We start from the raw sequence: 19734 nt of genomic DNA, 5'->3' as shown, positions 1-19734 counted from the left end.
CATTTATTTGAAGAAAGCTTAATCCCACTTCATATGCTAGTCATCTGCCATGGTGCCAGCCACTCCAAGTGGGGCCTCTTCCCAAAGGGCACCACCCTACCTCAGCGAAGGCTACCTTGCCAATAATCCATTGCTTGGAACCCCATGTGCCAGCCACAACAGGCATCGCTCCATGCAATATGTGGGGAGTTTCCAGCTCAGCCACCAATAGTATGATCACTGAATGATCAGGGGCTACTGCCATGAGGTACCTGACGACCTCCCCCCCCCCCCCCCCCCCCCTTCCCACAACGGGATGGCTACTGTGTTGGGTTTTGGGTGTATTATCATTGGCAGATAGGAAAAGTCCAAAGACTGAAATGCACAAAGGTGAAGTATACAACGCATTGGGCGACCTTCCATGCGTGTTTTTGTAACATCACCACTTCAAAAGCCGTCCGCTGTGGCTGAGCGTTTCTAAGCGCTTCAGTCCGGAACGGCGCTGCTGCTACAGTCGCAGGTTCGAATCCTACCTCGGGCATGGATGTGTGTAATGTCCTTAGGTTAGTTAGGTTTAAGTAGTTCTAAGTCTAGCGGACTGATGACCTCGGATGGTAAGTCTCATAGTGCTTAGAGCTATTTGAACCATTTCCATACTTCCATAAAATTTGTAGGAGGATTGGTTGGTCAAACCTAAGCATGTAGGTTTGGATCAAAAGGTCTGTAAAAGGCCAGAAGAAAAATGAGGAAGGTTCAAAACGAAAAGCAAAGTCCAAATGTGGTCAGCAGAAAGAAGACCATACGATAGAAAGCAAATGGGAAAAAGAATAGAAGCAGCATGGGCTCGCCACATGGAAAGGGAAGCAGTGCATCAAGGACCCGTGTTGGCCAAGAATGTACTCACAAGAGATTTGTGATCCCCCTATGAGACAATGGTTAGTGGATAGTAATAAATTTAGACAACATTGTCTATGAAGTGCAGCGATCTAGTGCCATATTTAAATTAAGATCAACAGTCGAAATCCCAATAATATTTGCTTTTTTATCGGCTTCGGCTTATGCAAAAGCCATCTTCAGAATTTTTGGCCTCCTACGGCGGGTGCTGGCGGCTCTTCGGTTTTCTCGTGATACCACGATCGTACTCTGTAAACCGAGAAGCCGTCAGCCCCAGCCATAGGGGCCAAAAATTCTGAAGATGGCTTTAACATGAGCCGAAACCGGTAAAAAACAAATATTATTTGGATTTCGATTGTTGATTTTAACCTATATAGTGGATAATAACATTTCTTAACTGGAATAGCCTGCCAAGAATTCGACCTGAACAGAGTGGAACACCTTTGGCATGAGTTAGATCGTTGACTTCATTCCAGATATCATTGTCCAACATCACTACCTTCTGTGACTTCGCCTATCGAAGAAGAATGGGCTGCCATTCCTCCAAAGACATTCAGACGCCTCATTGATAGTGTCTTTCGAAGATTTAACCCGTCATAAAGGCGGAGGATAGACACACCCCATATTAATGTCGACAAAAAGGTGTTTGGATACTCTTGATCAAATAGTGTATAAGGACAACTCTTCCCTACATGCATCATTTAAACCAATAATGCTGGCTTTTCTCCATTGTGGAGGCATCTGCAATAACTCGAAAACACTTTTTGAGGTTATGTTCCACTTGTGTGCCTCCATAGCGTGGGTAAACTTGCATTCGAGCCCTGCCTTCCAGGCTGTGACGTCAAACACCGACAGGACTGGAGCCCAAGTAGAGCTCGCATTAAATAACTTGACCCATGTGCAGAAACACAATGTCGTCCCAAGCGCTGGGAGGCTTATTCCTTTGTGTCGGAAAGGGCAGCCACTTCAGTTTCCTGTCGATTGCTGTGCCGACTAATTGGTTTGTTATTAGCCCTACACACGAGCGATGATCTTTGACGACATTGCAGCGATAAAGCATGCAATCAATCGCTCGCTTCTACTCCGCCACATACAAGCAATCTACCAGTATTTCTAACGCCACGGTCGTGAAGTTCTGATATGGAAGATGAACTGCTGTGTTTAGCAACGGTAGCAGTTGATTTCAGTTTTTCCGTCAATGCACGGAAAAAACGGGAAATGATATTATTTAAGTTGGTACGCAAATACTTCCTAAAGTAGTCAATTCCTCTATCATTTATTAGTCTGTGGCTTAACCGCAAGTATTTACACAGGTTTTTGAAATCGAGGTCTCTATAGAAATAATTGGATGCAGCAATGCTGGTTTCTGTAAATCTAGTTGAAAACTGTATGAGACAGGCAGAGATTATACGAAATGACAAGGTACAGAAGTAGAATAGGTAAGCTCCAAACATTTCAAGTAAGAGGTTCAGTTAATACCTCATTATACTTGGAAGTTGAAAAGCTTTAATAAGGACCAAATTTTATAAATAACTCAAAATCGCCAGAAGGAACCCTCTATATAGTAAATATTGCTATGAGCTTCTCAAGAATTTATACTTCTACAGCAAAAAACGAGCGAGGTGGCGCAGTGGCTAGTACACTGCATTCGCATTCCGTAGGACGACGGTTCAAACCCGCGTCTGGCCATCCTAATTTAGGTTTTCCGTGATTTCCTAAATCGCTTCAGGCAAATGCCGGGGTGGTTCCCTTGAAAGGGCACGGCCGATTTCCTTCCCCTTCCTTCGCTAAACCAAGCTTGTGATCCGTCTCTAATGACCTCGCTGTCGACGGGCGTTAAGCACTAATCTCCTCCTCCTTCTACAGCACACGTTTAAAAACTGCTGATACTGCAAAACCTTAAGGTGACAACGATTTTGTACTTGTAATCCTTCTTAATATAAGTGGGAACTCTGGCTTCAGCTTAACGTTTCAGAATGGTTTGTGCTACCTGAATAACTATAATTTCTAATGTAAAGTTCTTACCGTACGTGGGTGCAGCATATAAGTCGCCGCAAGGCAGTTAAATTGTCATACGTGGTATGCGATTGATCAGATCGCATAGTGATTCCGCACAAACACCGATCGATCGCTGCGGTCTGCGATTTGCCCACACACATGCAGCCTGGGGACTTATCGCAAGGTTACATGGATTTTCCGACCATGGTATCTCCATTACTTTTTTAGATGCCTCAGGCATCGTGGAACTTGTGATAGAGCAGTTTTACGTATTAGGTTTTCCGATCAGATCCTACCCCACAGCTGATTTACGCCAGTCGTTCACCAACAGCGGGCGTATTGTCACCGTCAGTCACGCAGTACCCTCGCCAACCGCCTTTGTTTCCTTATAGTTTCTTGACGCGTACGCTATTTAAGTTCTATACACTATGAGTAATGGAAGTAACCACAACGGAAGAGAAGCCATGCCTTCTCAAGGATAGTCATCGCTAGCGGAAGCACGAAAAGTATGATAAGTATACGAATTTTTTGTGCGTAAATTCCGAACAGAGCAAACGCTATGCTGTTTAAAAATTACAAATGGCAGAATCAGGCCTAATCAGTAACATTCATTCCCATCTGACAAAGCAGAAGTGCAAATTAAGATGGCCGAGCGGTTCTGGGGGCTACAGTCTGGAACCGCGCGACCGCTACGGTCGCAGGTTCGAATCTTGCCTCGGGCATGGATGTGTGTGATGTCCTTAAGTTAGTTAGGTTTAAGTAGTTCTAAGTTCTAGGGGACTGATGACCACAGCAGTTAAGTCCCTTAGTGCTCAGAGCCATTTGAACCCTTTTTTGCAAATTAAGAAAAACATTGATAAGATTTCGTAGAAAATGTCTTAAATTTATGAGAACTCCTGCATTGTGTTAAGCAAGCAGAGAATCTATTGGAACGACGAAGAACCTTGGCACTAATTCAGAGATTCAACTGAGCGAAGATAATCTCAAAGTAACTGAAGATAACAATTTTTTGAGAACTGACGATACGTGTGTTCCTGAGAAAAGTATCCTGGTGTTCGGCTGTGGAGAAAATCCAGAATTAAAATGGAACTGTTCTTATGGACAGGACAGTTGACAGTTCTGTGACAATCCAAAGTTCTGTACGCCATATACAAAAACATAGGAAGCACAGAAGAAGAGTCGAAGGTATTTCCTGTTTTATTTTCCTTGCTCTCAGACAAAAATCAAAATACACAAGAAATAATTTATTCTGGACTAATAAATAAGGCGTGTGGGTGGTAACCGAAAGCTGCAGTGCCAGACTGAAGTCTGTACAATTAAAGCAAAAAAATAGTGTTCCTGGAACATCCCTTTCCGGCTGCAATTTTCAGTGCAACCAGTTTGTGTGGGAGAAAATATAAGAATTGGGATTAACGGACGAATACAGGGATAGAGAAGAACTCCGATTGTTTTGTCACTTCTGAGCTGCAGCGGCACATCTTCTACCAAATAGTGTCGATAAAGCGCGGCTGGTAATAATAGAGGAAATGCCCAGTGGAAAATGGATGTAAAATCCTAGTATACCAGCTGAAATGTGGAATGTTTTTAACCTGCGGCACAGGACCACGAATGCTGTCGGAGATTGGCACAGGAAACTAAACTCCTCATTAAACCAAAAACATTCGAAAGTACGCTTTCCGATAAATAAGCTGGAGAAGGGAGTAGTAAATGTTGTTTTTGAAATTAAGAAAGCTTCCATTAGCCAGCTTCTTCAGAAAAGTAGAAAAAAATACGTAAATCTTGAGAAATGGAATTTAAGATGATATTTTAAATGTCTATCTTCATTACAAAAAAAATTGAGTGAGAAGGCAAAATTCGTAAAATAAGACAAGATGTTTAGTCATTTGCTGCAGTAATGCTGCAAAATGAGAAAAAGTTAAAAATAAATCATAAAAAATATATTTGAATATGCCTATTTACTAAGTGCATAACCACCCCTAAGACTGATAAAATTTGAAGGAATTCCCTTGTTACAAAACGGTCGACAACGCCTCCCCCAATATTGCGGCATCCTTTGATGGCCGGAAAGGCCAAGGCTAAAATATTTTTGGTCGGAATCACCGCCTTGACGACGGGTCGCAAGACCAGGTAAGAGGCGCTCCTATCCGTCGCTGGTGTGTGGAGGCCACTAAAAGCGCGGTATACCTTAGCTGAGTATGCCATGATTTCTTGTTTTGTTTGGTATTTTAGTCAGAAACTAACGATTTTGAAAGTTTGTATCCGTCAAATTATTAGTCGAACTGGCATAACCCGTTAACATGGTCGTTCGCAGACTGGGCAGCCGCAGTTTAAAAATTCTGTAAGGTACTGCTTGCGCTTAGGCTTTAGATGTGGAACTGCGCTTCCCCTATCGCGTGGTGGCCGTTCGCAATGCAACTCCCACCATGAACTTCGTCCCCTTGGGTTGGGTTGTTTTGGGGAAGGAGACCAGACAGCGAGGTAATCGGTCTCATCGGATTAGGAAACGATGGGGAAGAAAGTCGGCCGTGCCCTTTCAAAGGAACCATCCCGGCATTCGCCTGGAGCGATTTAGGGAAAACACGGAAAACCTAAATCAGGATGGCCAGAGGCGGGATTGAACCGTCGTCCTCCCGAATGCGAGTCCATTGTGCTAACCACTGCACCACCTCGCTCGGTCGTCGTTACAGTCTCTGCTAGTCAGTTCGCTTATGCGGTGTTGCAGTAATTTCGTGCGTACTCCAGCATTCAGAAAGCTCTACAAGGGGAATAGCACCGGAGCTATCACGCAAAAACACGCGAAGTTTTCTGCAGAGAAGCGGCCTAGTAGCCAGCCAGCAAGTAAGCCTATAAGCCGTCCTCATGCGAGACGAAGCTGCTAACGTTTAAGTGGACGCGGACGGGTCATCCGACCTCACTAAAGACAGCGCCATCGGCACACGGAACGAGCTGATTAATGTGATTTGCCCTCTCAGCGCTCTGCAGCGATGTTGTCGGCTTTATTTGGCTCTCAAACCACACCGTTTGTTTACGAAAACGGATGTGCGTGAAATAGCAGCGTTAATTCTGTCAGCGAATGACGTAAAGAAAAAAAAAAAAGAAAATAATCGGGCTTGAACGGCAATTTGCAGGAAGAGGAAAACTACATAATACTGTACAACGATCTGAGATACATAGTACAAGAAGTTATTGATTAACTCAAATGAATTTTCACTCCATCTGCGGTATTAAAATGAATAGAGTTAAGATATAATGTCTAATGTCAGTTTGCGCATGCCTAATATCCATATTTCGCATTGACTACCAACATTTTGAAATAACGTACAACACACAGAGTTCTAGGTCAAGATTCGTTTCATAATTTCATTCGAATGGAGAAGAGATTTTTGGAAGCTGTTCACCGTCACTCAAAAACATGTTTACCGTCAAGACACAAACACGGACCAGGCCATAACCCAGAGATACGCATATATATTTCACAGAAATTTCATAATACCAAAAACTTCCACTGTGTAAGCCGTGTTTACATTCTGGTATAGTTTGGCAGTTCGTTAAGATTTCCGGCCATTTGGGGCAACATTCCTGTTGTTCACTTTTGCAACAAGAATTGCAGCAAATACATTACTTATAACACGAGTAAATAACATCGACATCTGAGATATTACTTCTATTAAACGGATAATAAATACCTAAAATGATTTTGAAAACAAAAGGTGAAAAAAATATGTTTGGAAGGAGGTGGACGCGTATCAGCTACATTCACCTTCACAACTCCGAGGTCACGATCCTAACAGCTGCGTTACACTCCTGAAACAGCAACCGCGTGTCCGCATGTAGTGTAGACTGTCTGAAGACTGTATCTACAAACATCATTATTTGATATTTTACCCGTGATTTTATTACAACAAATTGTAGCTACGACGACGTGTTTTGGAGAGATCCTCACTTTGCTGGTGCTTTTAAACAGTTTATGTACTGTATGAGAAAGAAAACCAATCAAATACGATGTTAAGCCATACGATATGGCGGCCCCATTGTTCTGCTTGTGACGTAAAACGATGTCGCATCACACTGACCACGTTCCTCTCCAAGAGGTAAAAATCTGACACTGCAGGTTCCTTGTCTCCAGCTCCACAGTGTAGTGGGACGTGGAATTACACGCTATGACGTCACCAGCACTTAGTCCGATGCCAACGAGATATACGGGCCCCTGCAACAAGGCCCCTGCAACAACTTGTGGGCGACACACAAGTCGGCTTGTCCGTCACACTTCGCACGTGCTCGGCTCCGTGCAGGGCCCATGGGAAACCAATATTTAATTGAAAAGGTTGTAAGTAGGCTGTTTAGGTTTTTATGATGATAACGCCACGTAGCGCTCTGTATGAAAGTCACTGACTGTGCTGTGTGCAGCCTGTGGCAGGTTGGCATTGTTGCAATATTCGCCTGTGTAATGTTGGGCTGTTGGATGTGAACAGCGCTTAGCGTTGGGCAGTTGGAGGTGAGCCGCCAGCATTGGTGGATGTGGGGAGAGAGATGCCAGAGTTTTTAGCGGACGATCTGGACGTGTGTCCGTCAGAAAAAGGAAATATGTTTAATTGGATGTCACAAAATTATATATATATAATGACTTTTGAACGCTATTAAGGTAAATACATTGTTTGTTCTGTATCAAAATCTTTCATTTGCTAACTATGCCTATCAGTAGTTAGAATCTTTTATTTAGTTGGCAGTATTGGCGCTCGCTGTATTGCAGTAGTAATTCGAGTAACGAAGGTTTTTGTGAAGTAAGTGGTTCATGAACGGTATTGGTTATTGTTAGTCAGTGCCATTCTTTTGTAGGGATCCAGAATGCGATTTTCACTCTGCAGCGTAGTGTGCGCTGATATGAAACTTCCTGGCAGATTAAAACTGTGTGCCGGACCGAGACTCGAACTCGGGACCTTTGCCTTTCGCGGGCTAATGCTCTACCGAAGTACTGGCAGCAGTAAAGCTGTGAGGGCGAAGCGTGAGTCGTGCTTGGGTAGCTCAGTTGGTAGAGCACTTGCCCGCGAAAGGCAAAGGTCCCGAGTTCGAGTCTCGGTCCGGCACACAGTTTTAATCTACCAGGAAGTTTCTTTTGTAGGGATGATTGACTAAAAATATTGTGTGTCAGTGAAGTGATGATCAGAATAAGCAAAGAGAAAACTGTCTGAGTACGTTGTGTTTTACTTAGTTGTTTCTGTATCCAATAACGTAGTTTACCAGCACAGTCTTTCTTAATTTTTCAAAAGGGACGTTTCAAGGTGCCCCAGTAAAGTCTTAATTTTGACGTGTGACCTGCATGCATTTAAACACGCAGTCAAGTATTATTAAACTCGCCTGAAATAGGTACTCCCTCTCCGCCGGAGACTGCTACTTCCACTCTTAAGAACTGGAGCATCACTTGCTGTGACGTACGCGCCACAGCCTGTCATTCTCTCGGGCCTCCTCCTCGTTCACGTCCCGTGAGAGGACGGCTTTTAGCGAATCTTAGCCTATGAGACGGGCGTGCAGACTGACCTCGAGCAGGAGGTTGGCGGGCCCCCGGGAGGCGAGCAGCGAGTAGAGCAGCAACAGCACTCCGTACGTGCCGCGCAGAGCCGACACGTGCGTCGCGAAGAAGTGACGCACCTCCGCGCGCGTCTCCAGGGGCAGCACCCGCAGCTCCTCGTGGAAGAAGTCGGGGCCCACGTACGCCTCTATCCCCTCCCCCTGCGTCGGCAGCTCCACCAGGACGTACGCGCGATCCGACAGGTCGTCCACCGCCTGCACACAGCAGCAGATGAAGGCGTCTGCGGACGATATTGCACAATTTGAGTATTTGTGTGTTACATGTTTGGTTAAACCTGTAAATCGTCAATCACAATAGCCTTATTTGTAATTTTTTGTAGGAACTGTTAGACTACACAAGGGGCGTTTCAAAGTCCGAGAGATGGCACCACCGGCGCATATCGAGGTCATGTTTAGTTAGTAGCATCTTTGAAAAGAATGCACGACAAGTTTCAGCCATATTGGTCTATTTCTTTGTGTTTGGCATTCGTGTGAATTAACGAAGTCGAGTGATTGTCAAAAAATGGACGAAAAAGAATTTCGTGTAGTGATTATACATTACTTTATGAAAGGTAAAACGCCTCAGGAGACTAAAGCACTCCGTCTTCAGGTCACAAGACCGCCGTGTCGTCCTCAGCTGAGGATGCGGGTAGAAGGGGTGTGTGGTCAGCACACCGCTCTCCCGGTCGTTGGTTGGTTGGTTGTTTGAGGTTTAAGGGACCAAACAGCAAGGTCATCAGTCCCTTGTTTCAAATATGCTCCATTCCGCTAATGGGACATCTCAGTAAAGTCAGAACAATAAAACGGAAAAAGGGAAAAACGTAAAAGGGCAGTCACGTTGTCAGTGGTAAAAAAACAAAATGAGGGAAGTCGGCAAGAGAACGAACCCAACACTACGCTGAAGCAGCATAGGCAAGACCACCTGTGACTTAAAAGGTACAACTGCTATAATGTAGAAAGTACGTATGGGAATAGAAAGACTAACCAAGCCTTAAAAAAAAGGGTAAAAACAGAGTAAAAGGGGAAGAAAAGAGGATTTAGGTCAGGGAGGTGAATCGGGAATCTCCGAACACTGCCTACAGTGGGAGACACCCAAACACTCACCGCCCTGCCCTAACACCAGAGAGAGATTAAAAACCTTAAAACTGAGAATAAAAACCACTTTCCCGGAGGAAACCGAGAACCAGAGAGACCATCCGGGAATCGTCAGCCAACATCAAAGGCAAAGTGTGGGGGAGTCTGTACTTAGCACGCAGAGCCAAAAGAAGGGGGCATTCAACCAAAATGTGGGCTACTGACTGGAAGACTCCACAACCACATAGTGGGGGTGGCCCATCACGCAAAAGAAAACCATGGGTGAGCCTGGTATGGCCAATGCGAAGACGACACAGTGTGGTCGAGTCCTTTCGGGAGAGGCGAAAGGAAGAACGCCACGGGCCTGGTGTCACCTTAATTGCACGAAGTTTATTAGACAGGGGAGTAGCCTCCCAAGAATTGGCCCATGACTGTGCGAAGTGGGATTTGATGTGAAGCCGTAAATCCGCTGCAGGAGGGGTTACAGAAAAGGGGGGTAAGTAACTGCTCCCCCAGCCAAACGATCAGCGAGCTCATTACCCGGGATACCCACATTGCCAGGGACCAAAAGAAGTCAATGGAACAAGCAGCATGGTGAATATCAGCGAGATGGTCATGGATGGCAGAGACCAAGGGATGGCGCGAAAAACACCGGTCAATAGCAAGAAGGCCACTCATCGAGTCGGTACATAACAAAACGCGGTTGTGTTGGGATTGTTTAATAAAGGTAAGGGGCTGGGAAATTGCCATCAATTCCGCAGTAAACACCCCACATGTAGGTGGCAGCAGATGACTTTCCGTTCCAACAGAGGACGTGAAGGCATACCCAACACGGTCAGCAGATTTAGAGCCATCAGTGTAAAAAACAACAGCATCCCGAAACTCCCACAAAATTTGGCGGAAAAAGGAACGGAACACCACTGGGGGGAAGGAATCTTTCAGACCTCGGCAGAGGTGGAGCACTGAGATGTTGAAGCAGTTGGTTATGAATGGAATCTGGACCAGGGGCCGTATCATGAGAAGAAGATAGAGCAGAAAGAAATTCCCATTCAGTAAAAGGTTCGTTGTAAGATTCTGACTCACAAGTGGTGAAACATAAGGTGGGAGCTTCAGCCCGCTGTTTTTGATGAAGGAAAGCAGCTGGATAGGAGGCTGACGCTGATGCCACTGCAAAATGGGTCGCAAGATGTTCTGCAAGAACTAATGGGTCCGTACAAATGCCATCTGGGAAGTGAAGGCCTGGGAGGGTGGACTGCCGATGGCAACCTTGGAGAGAGCGAAGTGTAGCCCATACCCGTGACAGAGGGACAGCAGAACCAAGGGAAGAAACAAATCGTTCCCATCATATCCGCTTACTCTGTTTGATTAAATAATGGGCTTTAGCGCGAAGGCGTTTAAAGGTAGTAAGGCTGGCTACAGATGGGTGCCTCTTAAAGTGTTGCAAAGCTCGACGGCGATCACGGATGGCAATGGCAATGGCCGTACTCCACTACGAGACTTGCCGACGACGAAATGGTCCAGATGAGCGCGGGACAGCAAGGCTAGCAGCGCGAACAATCGCGTCAGACACGTCACGTAGGACGTCATCAATACAACCCGACAAAGAGGGAGAAAACAAGACCTGTGCAGTGTATAGAGGCCAATCGGCGCGTTGGAAAGACCAACGAGGTAACCTGTCCATCGGGGAGCGGGAAGGGAGCGTGATAATCAATGGGAAATTGTCACTATCACAAAGGTCGTCGTGTGGCGACCAGTGTAATGAAGGGAGGAGAGAGGGAGAAGAAAGAGAAAGATCAATGGCAGAAACGATACCATGATCGGCACTGAAATGAGTAGGGGAGCCATCATTAAGAAGGCATAGGTCGTGGTCAGCAATAATTTGGTCTATAATAAGACCTCGTGTAGATGGAAAGGCACTGCCCCACAAAGGATGATGAGCATTAAAATCCCCAAGGAGGAGGAAGGGAGGAGGAAGTTGCTGAAGAAGGGCGGTTAAGGCAGCAGGTGTAAGAATCCTGTCAGGAGGGAGATAAAGATTGCAAACTGTGACTGCAGAGTCTAGGTGGATCCTAACAGCAACCGCTTCCAATGTAGTTTGAAGAGGAATCCACGTGCTAGCAATGTCTGTATGGACCAACGTACAAACGCCACCAGAAGCCCGAAGGGGTCCGACCCGATTTCGACAGAAAACACGGAACCCACGGAGGGTCGGTGAGTGAGCATCAGTAAAATGGGATTCCTGGAGAACCACACAAGCTGCAGAGTAGGACGAAAGAAGGGATTTCAATTCCAGAAGATGACGATAGTATCCATTACAATTCCATTGGAGAACCACAGAACGATGGGTTAAATGGGGGCTGAACACGCTAAATCCAGCCATACCGCCGGGTCCCCACCTGTCACCGACAAGGAGGGGGCGACATCCATGAACGACAGGTCAGAATCCGGTTGTGAAGTCGGGGGAGGGACCTCTGGTGACATCAGAGGCTCTTTGTCCCGGGACTTATGTTTCTTCTTCTTTTCAGGCTGAGATCGAGGAGGGCTGTGTGGCATAAAGGAGCCAGCTGCAGCAAGATCAGAAACAGAGAAAGACCGGGCGACCTGGGGGCCGACAGACCGTGGCTCTCGCGGTCGTCGCGCGGCAGCAGACCTTTGGCCTGGAAGGTGCCGGGAAGGGGCATCCCAGGAGAGGCGCCCTTGACCGGCAGACGCCGAACGAGTGGGACACTTCTCCAGCTGGGGAGGGGGAGCAGCGCCTATAGGAGAAGGTGTGGGAGCCGCAGGGGAGGGGGGGAGGAGAGGGGTCCGGGATGGGGGTAAGGAAGGGGGAGGAAGGGGTGAAGATGTAACCAAGGCGTAACTAGATGTCATGGACACAGGGTGAAGTCGTGCATATTTCTTACAGGCCTCTGTGTAGGTTAAACGATCGAGGGACTTATACTCCTGTATCTTTTTTTTCCTTCTTATATACTGGGCAATCTGGTGAACGTGGAGAATGACTATCATGACAATTTACACATACAGGAGGGGGAACACAGGGACTCCCCTCATGGAGTGGACGTCCACAGTCACCACAGAGAGGGACCTGGGAACAGCAGGAAGACATGTGGCCAAAATGCAAGCACTTGAAACACCTCATAGGAGGTGGGATGTACTGCTTCACATCACAGCGATAGACCATAATCTTAACTTTCTCAGGAAGGGTTTCCCCTTCAAAGGCCAGGATAAAGGCACCAGTATCAATACGATTGTCTTTAGGACCCTTCTGAACACGCCAAACAAAGTGAACACCCCGAAGTTCCTCATCAGTTTGAAGGATGAGGTCCCTGTGAAAAATCACACCTTGTACCATATTTAGAGGCTGGTGGGGGGTAATGGACACAGGAATTGTGCCAAGATGGGTACAGGCACGAAGAGCCGCAGATTGGGCAGCTGAAATAGTTTTTATCAGCAACGAACCCGACCGCATCTTGCTCAGGGAGTCCACTTCGCCAAATTTGTCTTCAATGTGTTCCATGAAGAATAAAGGTTTGACACTGGTGAAAATATCTCCATCAGTCCTGGTGCAAACTAGATAACGGGGGAAAGGTTTTGCCCCTAGACGACGGGCCTGACCCTCTTCCCAGGGGGTAGCCATGGAAGGGAAGGCCGAAGGGGCAAGAGAAGCAGCACTTGAGGAATCAGTTCCACTCAGAGAGACAGCCGCAGAAGAATGGCCAGAGTTCTAGACCCGTATGCGTTTCATTTGCATAGCGTCCGCCCTGATACCACCCACTCCGATCAGGGGCTCTCCTCGCGGGCGCCACCCAGCCACAGCAAGGGCCGTCTGGCACGGCGGCCATTGCCGGGAGTTCCGATGCTCCAGGATGATGAGCAACCACTCCAAGGCATGCATGAGGAGGTCACAGCTCAGGTATCAGAAGTGTGATCCCTGTGTGTTCAGGGGGCTCAACCAAAAGGGTACATAGCGACCCCACCATATGGGCTGGCTACCGTGCTGGCTATGCACTCTAGTATCAGACAACGACGTGAAAGAAAAGGTGGAATGTACTAGGAGGGCGCATGTCGGAGACACTAGGTAAGGTACTCTTCCACAAATGGCTCACACTATGGAGGAGAAATTTTGTAATGGAGGTCAAACCCCAGAGGGGGAGAAATGATTATGCAACAAAGCCGAATTGGAAAACCAACAGAACCAGGAGGATAGCGGGGCCAACATAAGCAGGGACACCAAGAGAGGGAGAGGAGAGGGCGAGGGGAAAGGAGCAAGGAGGGGAAAGGATGGGAAGGGAAAGGAAATGCAGCCCTGGAGAGAAAGAAGGCTGCAATGGCTCAGGGCCCCGTGCTCGCCACGCATGTATCCACAAAAGAGTTGTGGACCCCCTGGGGGGTCTCCCGGTCGTTATGATGGTTTTCTGTCACCGGAGCCGCTACTATTCGGTCGAGTAGCTTCTCAATTGGCATCACGAGGCTGAGTGCAACCCGAAAAATGGCAACAGCGCATGGCGGTCCAGATGGTCACCCACCCAAGTGCCAGCAACGCCCGACAGCGCTTAACTTCCGTGATCTGACGGGAACCGGTGTATCCACTCCAGCAAGGCCGTTGCCTTCAGGAGATTAAAGAGAAGCTTGATAAACATTACGGTGACTCTGCACCTTCGATTAGAACAGTTTATAAGTGGTTTCAAAATTTTCGGCGTGGCCATATGGGCACAAGTGATGCTGAACGTTCTGGACGCCCTGTGGAGATTACGAATCCGGAAATCATTGATAAAAGCCATGATATGGTGATGGATGACAGAAGAGTTAAGGTGCGAGAGATTGCTAGTGCTGTGGGAATCTCGAATGAACGGGTACATAATATTTTGCGTAAACATTTGGACATGAGAAAGCTATCCGCAAGATGGGTTCCGCTATTGCTCACGCTTGACCAGAAACGGAATCGTGTGAAGTGCTGCAAGGATGGTTTGCAGCAGTTCAGGAAGAATCTGCAGGTCTTTGCGTCGTTTCGTCACAGTGGATGAAACATGGATACATTACTATACTTCTGAGACCAAACAACAATCTAAACAATGTGTTACCAAGGGAGAATCTGCACCAAAAAAGGCGAAGGCCATTCCTTCGTCCGGAAAGGTTATGGTGACTGTCTTTTGGGATTCGCAAGGGATAATCCTCATCGACTACCTGGAAAAGGTGAAACTCTTACAGGTACATATTATTCATCGTTATTGGACCGTTTGAAAACCGAGCTGCAAGAACAACGCCGGCGACTGGACCACAAAAACGACCTTTTTCATGACGACAATGCACCAGCACACACCTCAGCAGTTGTGGTCGCAAAATGATTGGAAACAGGTTTCACATCCCCCCTATTCTCCAGACATGGCTCTCTCGGACTGCTATTTATGCCCCAATTTGAAGAAATGGCAGGCAGGATAAAGAATGTATTTAAACGAGGAGGTGATTGCAGCAACTAATAGTTAGTTTGAAGACTTGGACAGTTCCTATTATTCGGAAGGTATCAACAAATTAGAACAGTGTTGGAAGAAGTGTATAAGTGTAAAAGGAGACCATGTCGAAAAAAAAAAGCTTTACCCCAAACACATAAGTATTTTTTATTTTTGCACAGACTTTTCAAACGCCCCTCGTATTACACTGACAAGCCAAAACATTATGACCACTGCCCACAGCGACGTTGGATGCCGCCTTGTGGCGTTGTGGTCACCTGATGCGCAGCAGACACGCTGGGGATCACCCCAGCGCAGATATCGGCTGCAAGTGGGGAAATCATTTCAGATACGCGACTTTGACAAAGGGCAAATTGTGATTAAGCAAAGTCTGTGAACGAGTATCTCGAAAGCGGGACGCTGGTCGAATGTTCACGTGCAACGCACAAGAAATACAGCGTGTGGTCAAAGGGACTTCCATTCGTCAGCGCCATCTACCGTGGCAACGACGTATTTCCGGACACATTTTATAGCACTCCTGGTATGCCATTTGAAAAAATAAAAAAAAAATTAAAAAAAAAATAATAATAAAAAAAAATATTGATAAGTCGCAGAAAAAGTTTACTTGTAACATTGTCCCTACTATTGTGGGTTAGCACCGTCTTTATCAAAAAGTTCGTGGAAAAGTTTTGAGAGCAAATATGTGGCTCTTACTATCTTGCATCAGAGAGTAGTTAAGGTAAACATATTTCTGGGAATTGAAGCTGGGACCAATATTATAACTGCTCATTGCTCCAAATGCAGCAATGTTCTGCAATTGTTATACATTATTAAAGCCTACAACGAAATAAATAGTACGCACCAAATGATGATATAACAAGAAGAATTTAACACATAGGCAAATTCACAGTTACCGTATAATTATAATATACTTAAATCTTAGAAGTTAGTAGACAGGACACAGCTATTACTTAGCTAACTACACACAGCTTTTAGCACCCAGTTGTTCATGCCACCATACTTCTGCGATAATGAATTTCATTCATCAGATATATCCTTCCCTTTAAGTTTAAGAAGTCATAGAATTCTGAACTACTGTATTTGAAATTAGTTTTCACCATCGTTATTGTTTTCGAAGTCTGTAGTTTAAATTGAGTTTTATGTACATACGTTAATCATTAAAAAGAAAATACACGTTCGACTGCTGCAGTTGTACCAGGAACAAACAACGCAAACTCCACAGTGTTAGAAATATTGTCATAAGATATACCTTTGAATGTGAAGTCTCAAACATCTGTACCCAAGGAATTTCAACAACAGTTTTTTCTATGCTCCATTTCTCAATTTGCCGAGATGTGACAAACGGCTGCATGTTAAAACGTTCCAGTAACAAGTCATTGTCTTTAATTTTGCAGTTTGATAACACATTTGCAAGAGACTCTTAGCGCGTTTGTACCTCATCCGGCGTAGGTATATAGTCCAAATGACCCCATTGTAGTATGAAAATGCATTAGAATGGACCGTACACTGTTCAGTGTATTACGCACTGTTATCATAAAATTCACATACGGTGTCGGTAAAATTAATATCTACGTCAGATTTAAATATGTTCAAAGCACTTCATACAAAGTGTGGCACGAATCTGATTTCTCGTTTTCCTGTCATATTGATTCTTAAATCGTGAAATGTTCCTCTGCTCCTTATTTGCAGGGATAAGTTATTTTATTGTAATTTTCAAACAGTAATTCCATATATAGGAAGCTGACTTTCGAAAAACTACATGGCACCGATTGGGAGTAAGAAAGCTCTTTCGAGTGAATGAATATCAAAAATAATAGCTGGGCTAAGCTCTTTGGAGCGGGCGTGTGTGTTTACTCATTGCGCTCGTAAATATAGGTGTTTTCTCGTGGAAAAACAATTTGTTAAGGCAATATTATAGCTTAAATAAGTAAATTAGTATCTATTGTGATCTATGTATTGAAGGTGTCACTTTTACTTGCGAAGTTCTCGTGAAAAAATAACTGTTCTAAAGTGCAAGCCGTTAGCGTGTGTGTTTACTCAGCGCGCTCGTAAATAAAGGTGTTTACTCGTGGAAAAACAATTTATTAAGGCAATATTGTAGCTCAAATAAATAAATTAGTATCTATTATGATCTACATATTGAAGGTTTCGGTTTTTCTTGTGTAGTTTTCGTGAAAACATAACTGTTCTAAAGTGCAAGCCTTTGGCGTGGGTTCGGTATTCCATTTGGCTGTTGTTTTCTGTGTTTCTATACTTCCGTACAGTTAATTTTCCATATTGTGCAGTAAAGTCGTTGAGTGGTGTTTCTGTTTCCATGAGAGTATTTATACATAATTCAGTGATAGCGCCTGTTCAAATTTGTCTTTAGAAAATATCGAGCCTCTTCAGTTTCTTACTCGTTTCGTGATTTCCGTCACTATGACCTACGCCAGCAATTAACTCCGCGCTGTTTACATACGCCTGCTGCTACATTCGCCTGACGTCCAGAAGTTCTCTGGTCATCTCACCGCAAGCAAGTTACTTTCTGCTAATTATTAATTGGTGTAGGGGAATTGTTTGTAGTCTAATTTGTATTGTTTGAATTTGTGTTGTTTGTTTGTAGTGTAATTTGTATTGTTTAACCTGCCGTCATGTGTGACAAATGTGGATGTTGTAAATTAGTGAACACGGGAGTAAAAGTCAGGATTCCGGGTTTGTGTTTCACTGAGGAGATTGTAGCGGGGAAGCTGTTATAGTGCCAGATGAGGCTCGCCAATGGAGTTGTAGATTATGTAGCCGTGACAAGAAAATCTTGGAAAAAGATTTGTGCCCTTCAGGCTGAACTAGAAATTGTGTAGTTTCAATTAGACAGGTTAAAGGGGGAAAGAGACAATGAGAGCTGGGAACAGGTAACAAGTCGTAGTCAGAAGGAGAAAACCTCAGAAATCACTTTTCAGATTCCAGTGAGCAATAAGTTTGATTTGTTACCTGAAGTAGAAGAGCCTCAAACAGTTTTTGAGCAAAGTAGGGTGTAGCAGACTCGTAGTAACAATTGTAATGCTAGGTCGGGAGTAAAGTCAAGCAGAAAGAAAAGAGTCCTCCTGTTAGGTAGCAGTCACGGGAGAGGTGTAAGCCAGTTGCTACAGGATAGGCTAGGAGTCGAGTACCAGGTCACAAGCATTGTGAAACCTAGTGCTAAGCTTAGCCAGGTTACAGAAAACCTAGGGGCCTTGTGCAAAGATTTTGATGGCGAGGACCATGTTCTTATAGTAGGAGTAGCAGGAAACAGCCTGGTTAGCAATTCAGACTATAGTATTAGGTGTGACCTGGATGTAATAGGTGCAGCAACAACTCACACTCATGTGGGGTTTGTGGATGTTTTGCAGCGCCATGACTAGTCCTGGGTTAATACGGCTGTCAACCGTGTTAACAGAGAGCTTGGGGGGGGGGGGGGGTGTTACTGTTGCAGAAACTAAATCTCATATCTGTGCTGTGCCTGTTGATGCAATTGGGAGGTTGGTTACACTAGTCATGGCCTGCATCTAAATAGGAGGGGGACAGATAGATAAGTTGATCTTCTTGCAGAAAATGTAAGGGGGGCCCACATGCACACAAGAAAAAATACCTGTGATTACTGGAGTCAGAGGGACACATTTTTTAGGTTTAGACTCAGGTTACAGACAGAGAGTATTGAAAGAGATTAAAAAAGAACAGTGCCATAATGGTTCAAATGGCTCTGAGCACTATGGGACTCAACTGCTGAGGTCATCAGTCCCCTAGAACTTAGAACTAGTTAAAGCTAACTAACCTAAGGACATGACAAACATCCATGCCCGAGGCAGGATTCGAACCTGCGACCGTAGCGGTTTTGAGGTTCCAGACTGCAGCGCCTTTAACCGCACGGCCACTTCGGCCGGCAGTGCCATAATGTCTGTAACAGTATCCAAAGAAATAAAATTTGTGTGTTTCATCAGAACATTAGAGGACTGAAAAATAAGATAGATGAGCTTCTTGTATGCCTAGAAAATGGGGTAAATTCTTAAGGTATAGATGTTTTTCGTCTCTCTGAACACCATGTTACCGCAGGGATGGAGAAGTTAAATTTAAGGGATTACAGATTAGCATCTTATTCATGTAGAGTCAACATGGAAAAAGGAGGAGCTGCTACTTAGATAAAAAGTGGACACAAAGTCAAAAATATTGCAACAAATAGTTTTTGTGTAGAGCAGATCCTTGAAGCATATGCTTGTGAGTTGCTACTGCAGTATACTTCTATAGTAATTGTAACAATCTACAGATCCCCTCAAGGTAACTTTCAGCTATTCATGAAAAATCTTGAGGCATTATTGAGCTACCTGTCAGACAAAAAGCAGCAGTTAGTAGTTTGTGGTGATTTTAATGTTGTTGTTGTTGTGGTCTTCAGTCCTGAGACTGGTTTGATGCAACTCTCCATGCTACTCTATCCTGTGCAAGCTTCTTCATCTCTAAGTAACTACTGCAATCTACATCCTTCTGAATCTGCTTAGTGTATTCATCTCTTGGTCTCCCTCTACGATTTTTACCCTCCACGCTGCCCTCCATGCTAAATTCGTGATCCCTTGATGCCTCAGAACGTGTCCTACCAACCCATTCCTTCTTCTTGTCGAGTTGTGCCACAAGCTCCTCTTCTCCCCAATTCTATTCAATACCTCCTCATTAGTTATGTGATCTGCCCATCTAATCTTCAGCATTCTTCTGTACCACCACATTTCGAAAGCTTCTATTCTCTTCTTGTCCA

General features: G+C 45.1%; 1 protein-coding gene across 1 annotated transcript in view; it reads right to left on the bottom strand.

The window, feature by feature from the left end:
- Nucleotides 1-19734, bottom strand: part of LOC124805591 (ubiquitin carboxyl-terminal hydrolase MINDY-3-like) — a 137339-nt gene that overhangs the window by 74406 nt on the left and 43199 nt on the right. The window contains exon 3 of the mRNA XM_047266158.1: nt 8407-8652. Coding sequence (XP_047122114.1) covers nt 8407-8652 — 246 coding nt within the window. The remainder of the gene's footprint in view (nt 1-8406; nt 8653-19734) is intronic.

This window comes from Schistocerca piceifrons, chromosome 7 (genome assembly GCF_021461385.2).
Source record: "Schistocerca piceifrons isolate TAMUIC-IGC-003096 chromosome 7, iqSchPice1.1, whole genome shotgun sequence".
In the NCBI taxonomy this organism is placed as follows: domain Eukaryota; kingdom Metazoa; phylum Arthropoda; class Insecta; order Orthoptera; family Acrididae; genus Schistocerca; species Schistocerca piceifrons.
The sequence above is the reverse complement of the archived record's forward strand: the minus strand, read 5'-3'. Positions and strand labels throughout refer to the sequence as shown.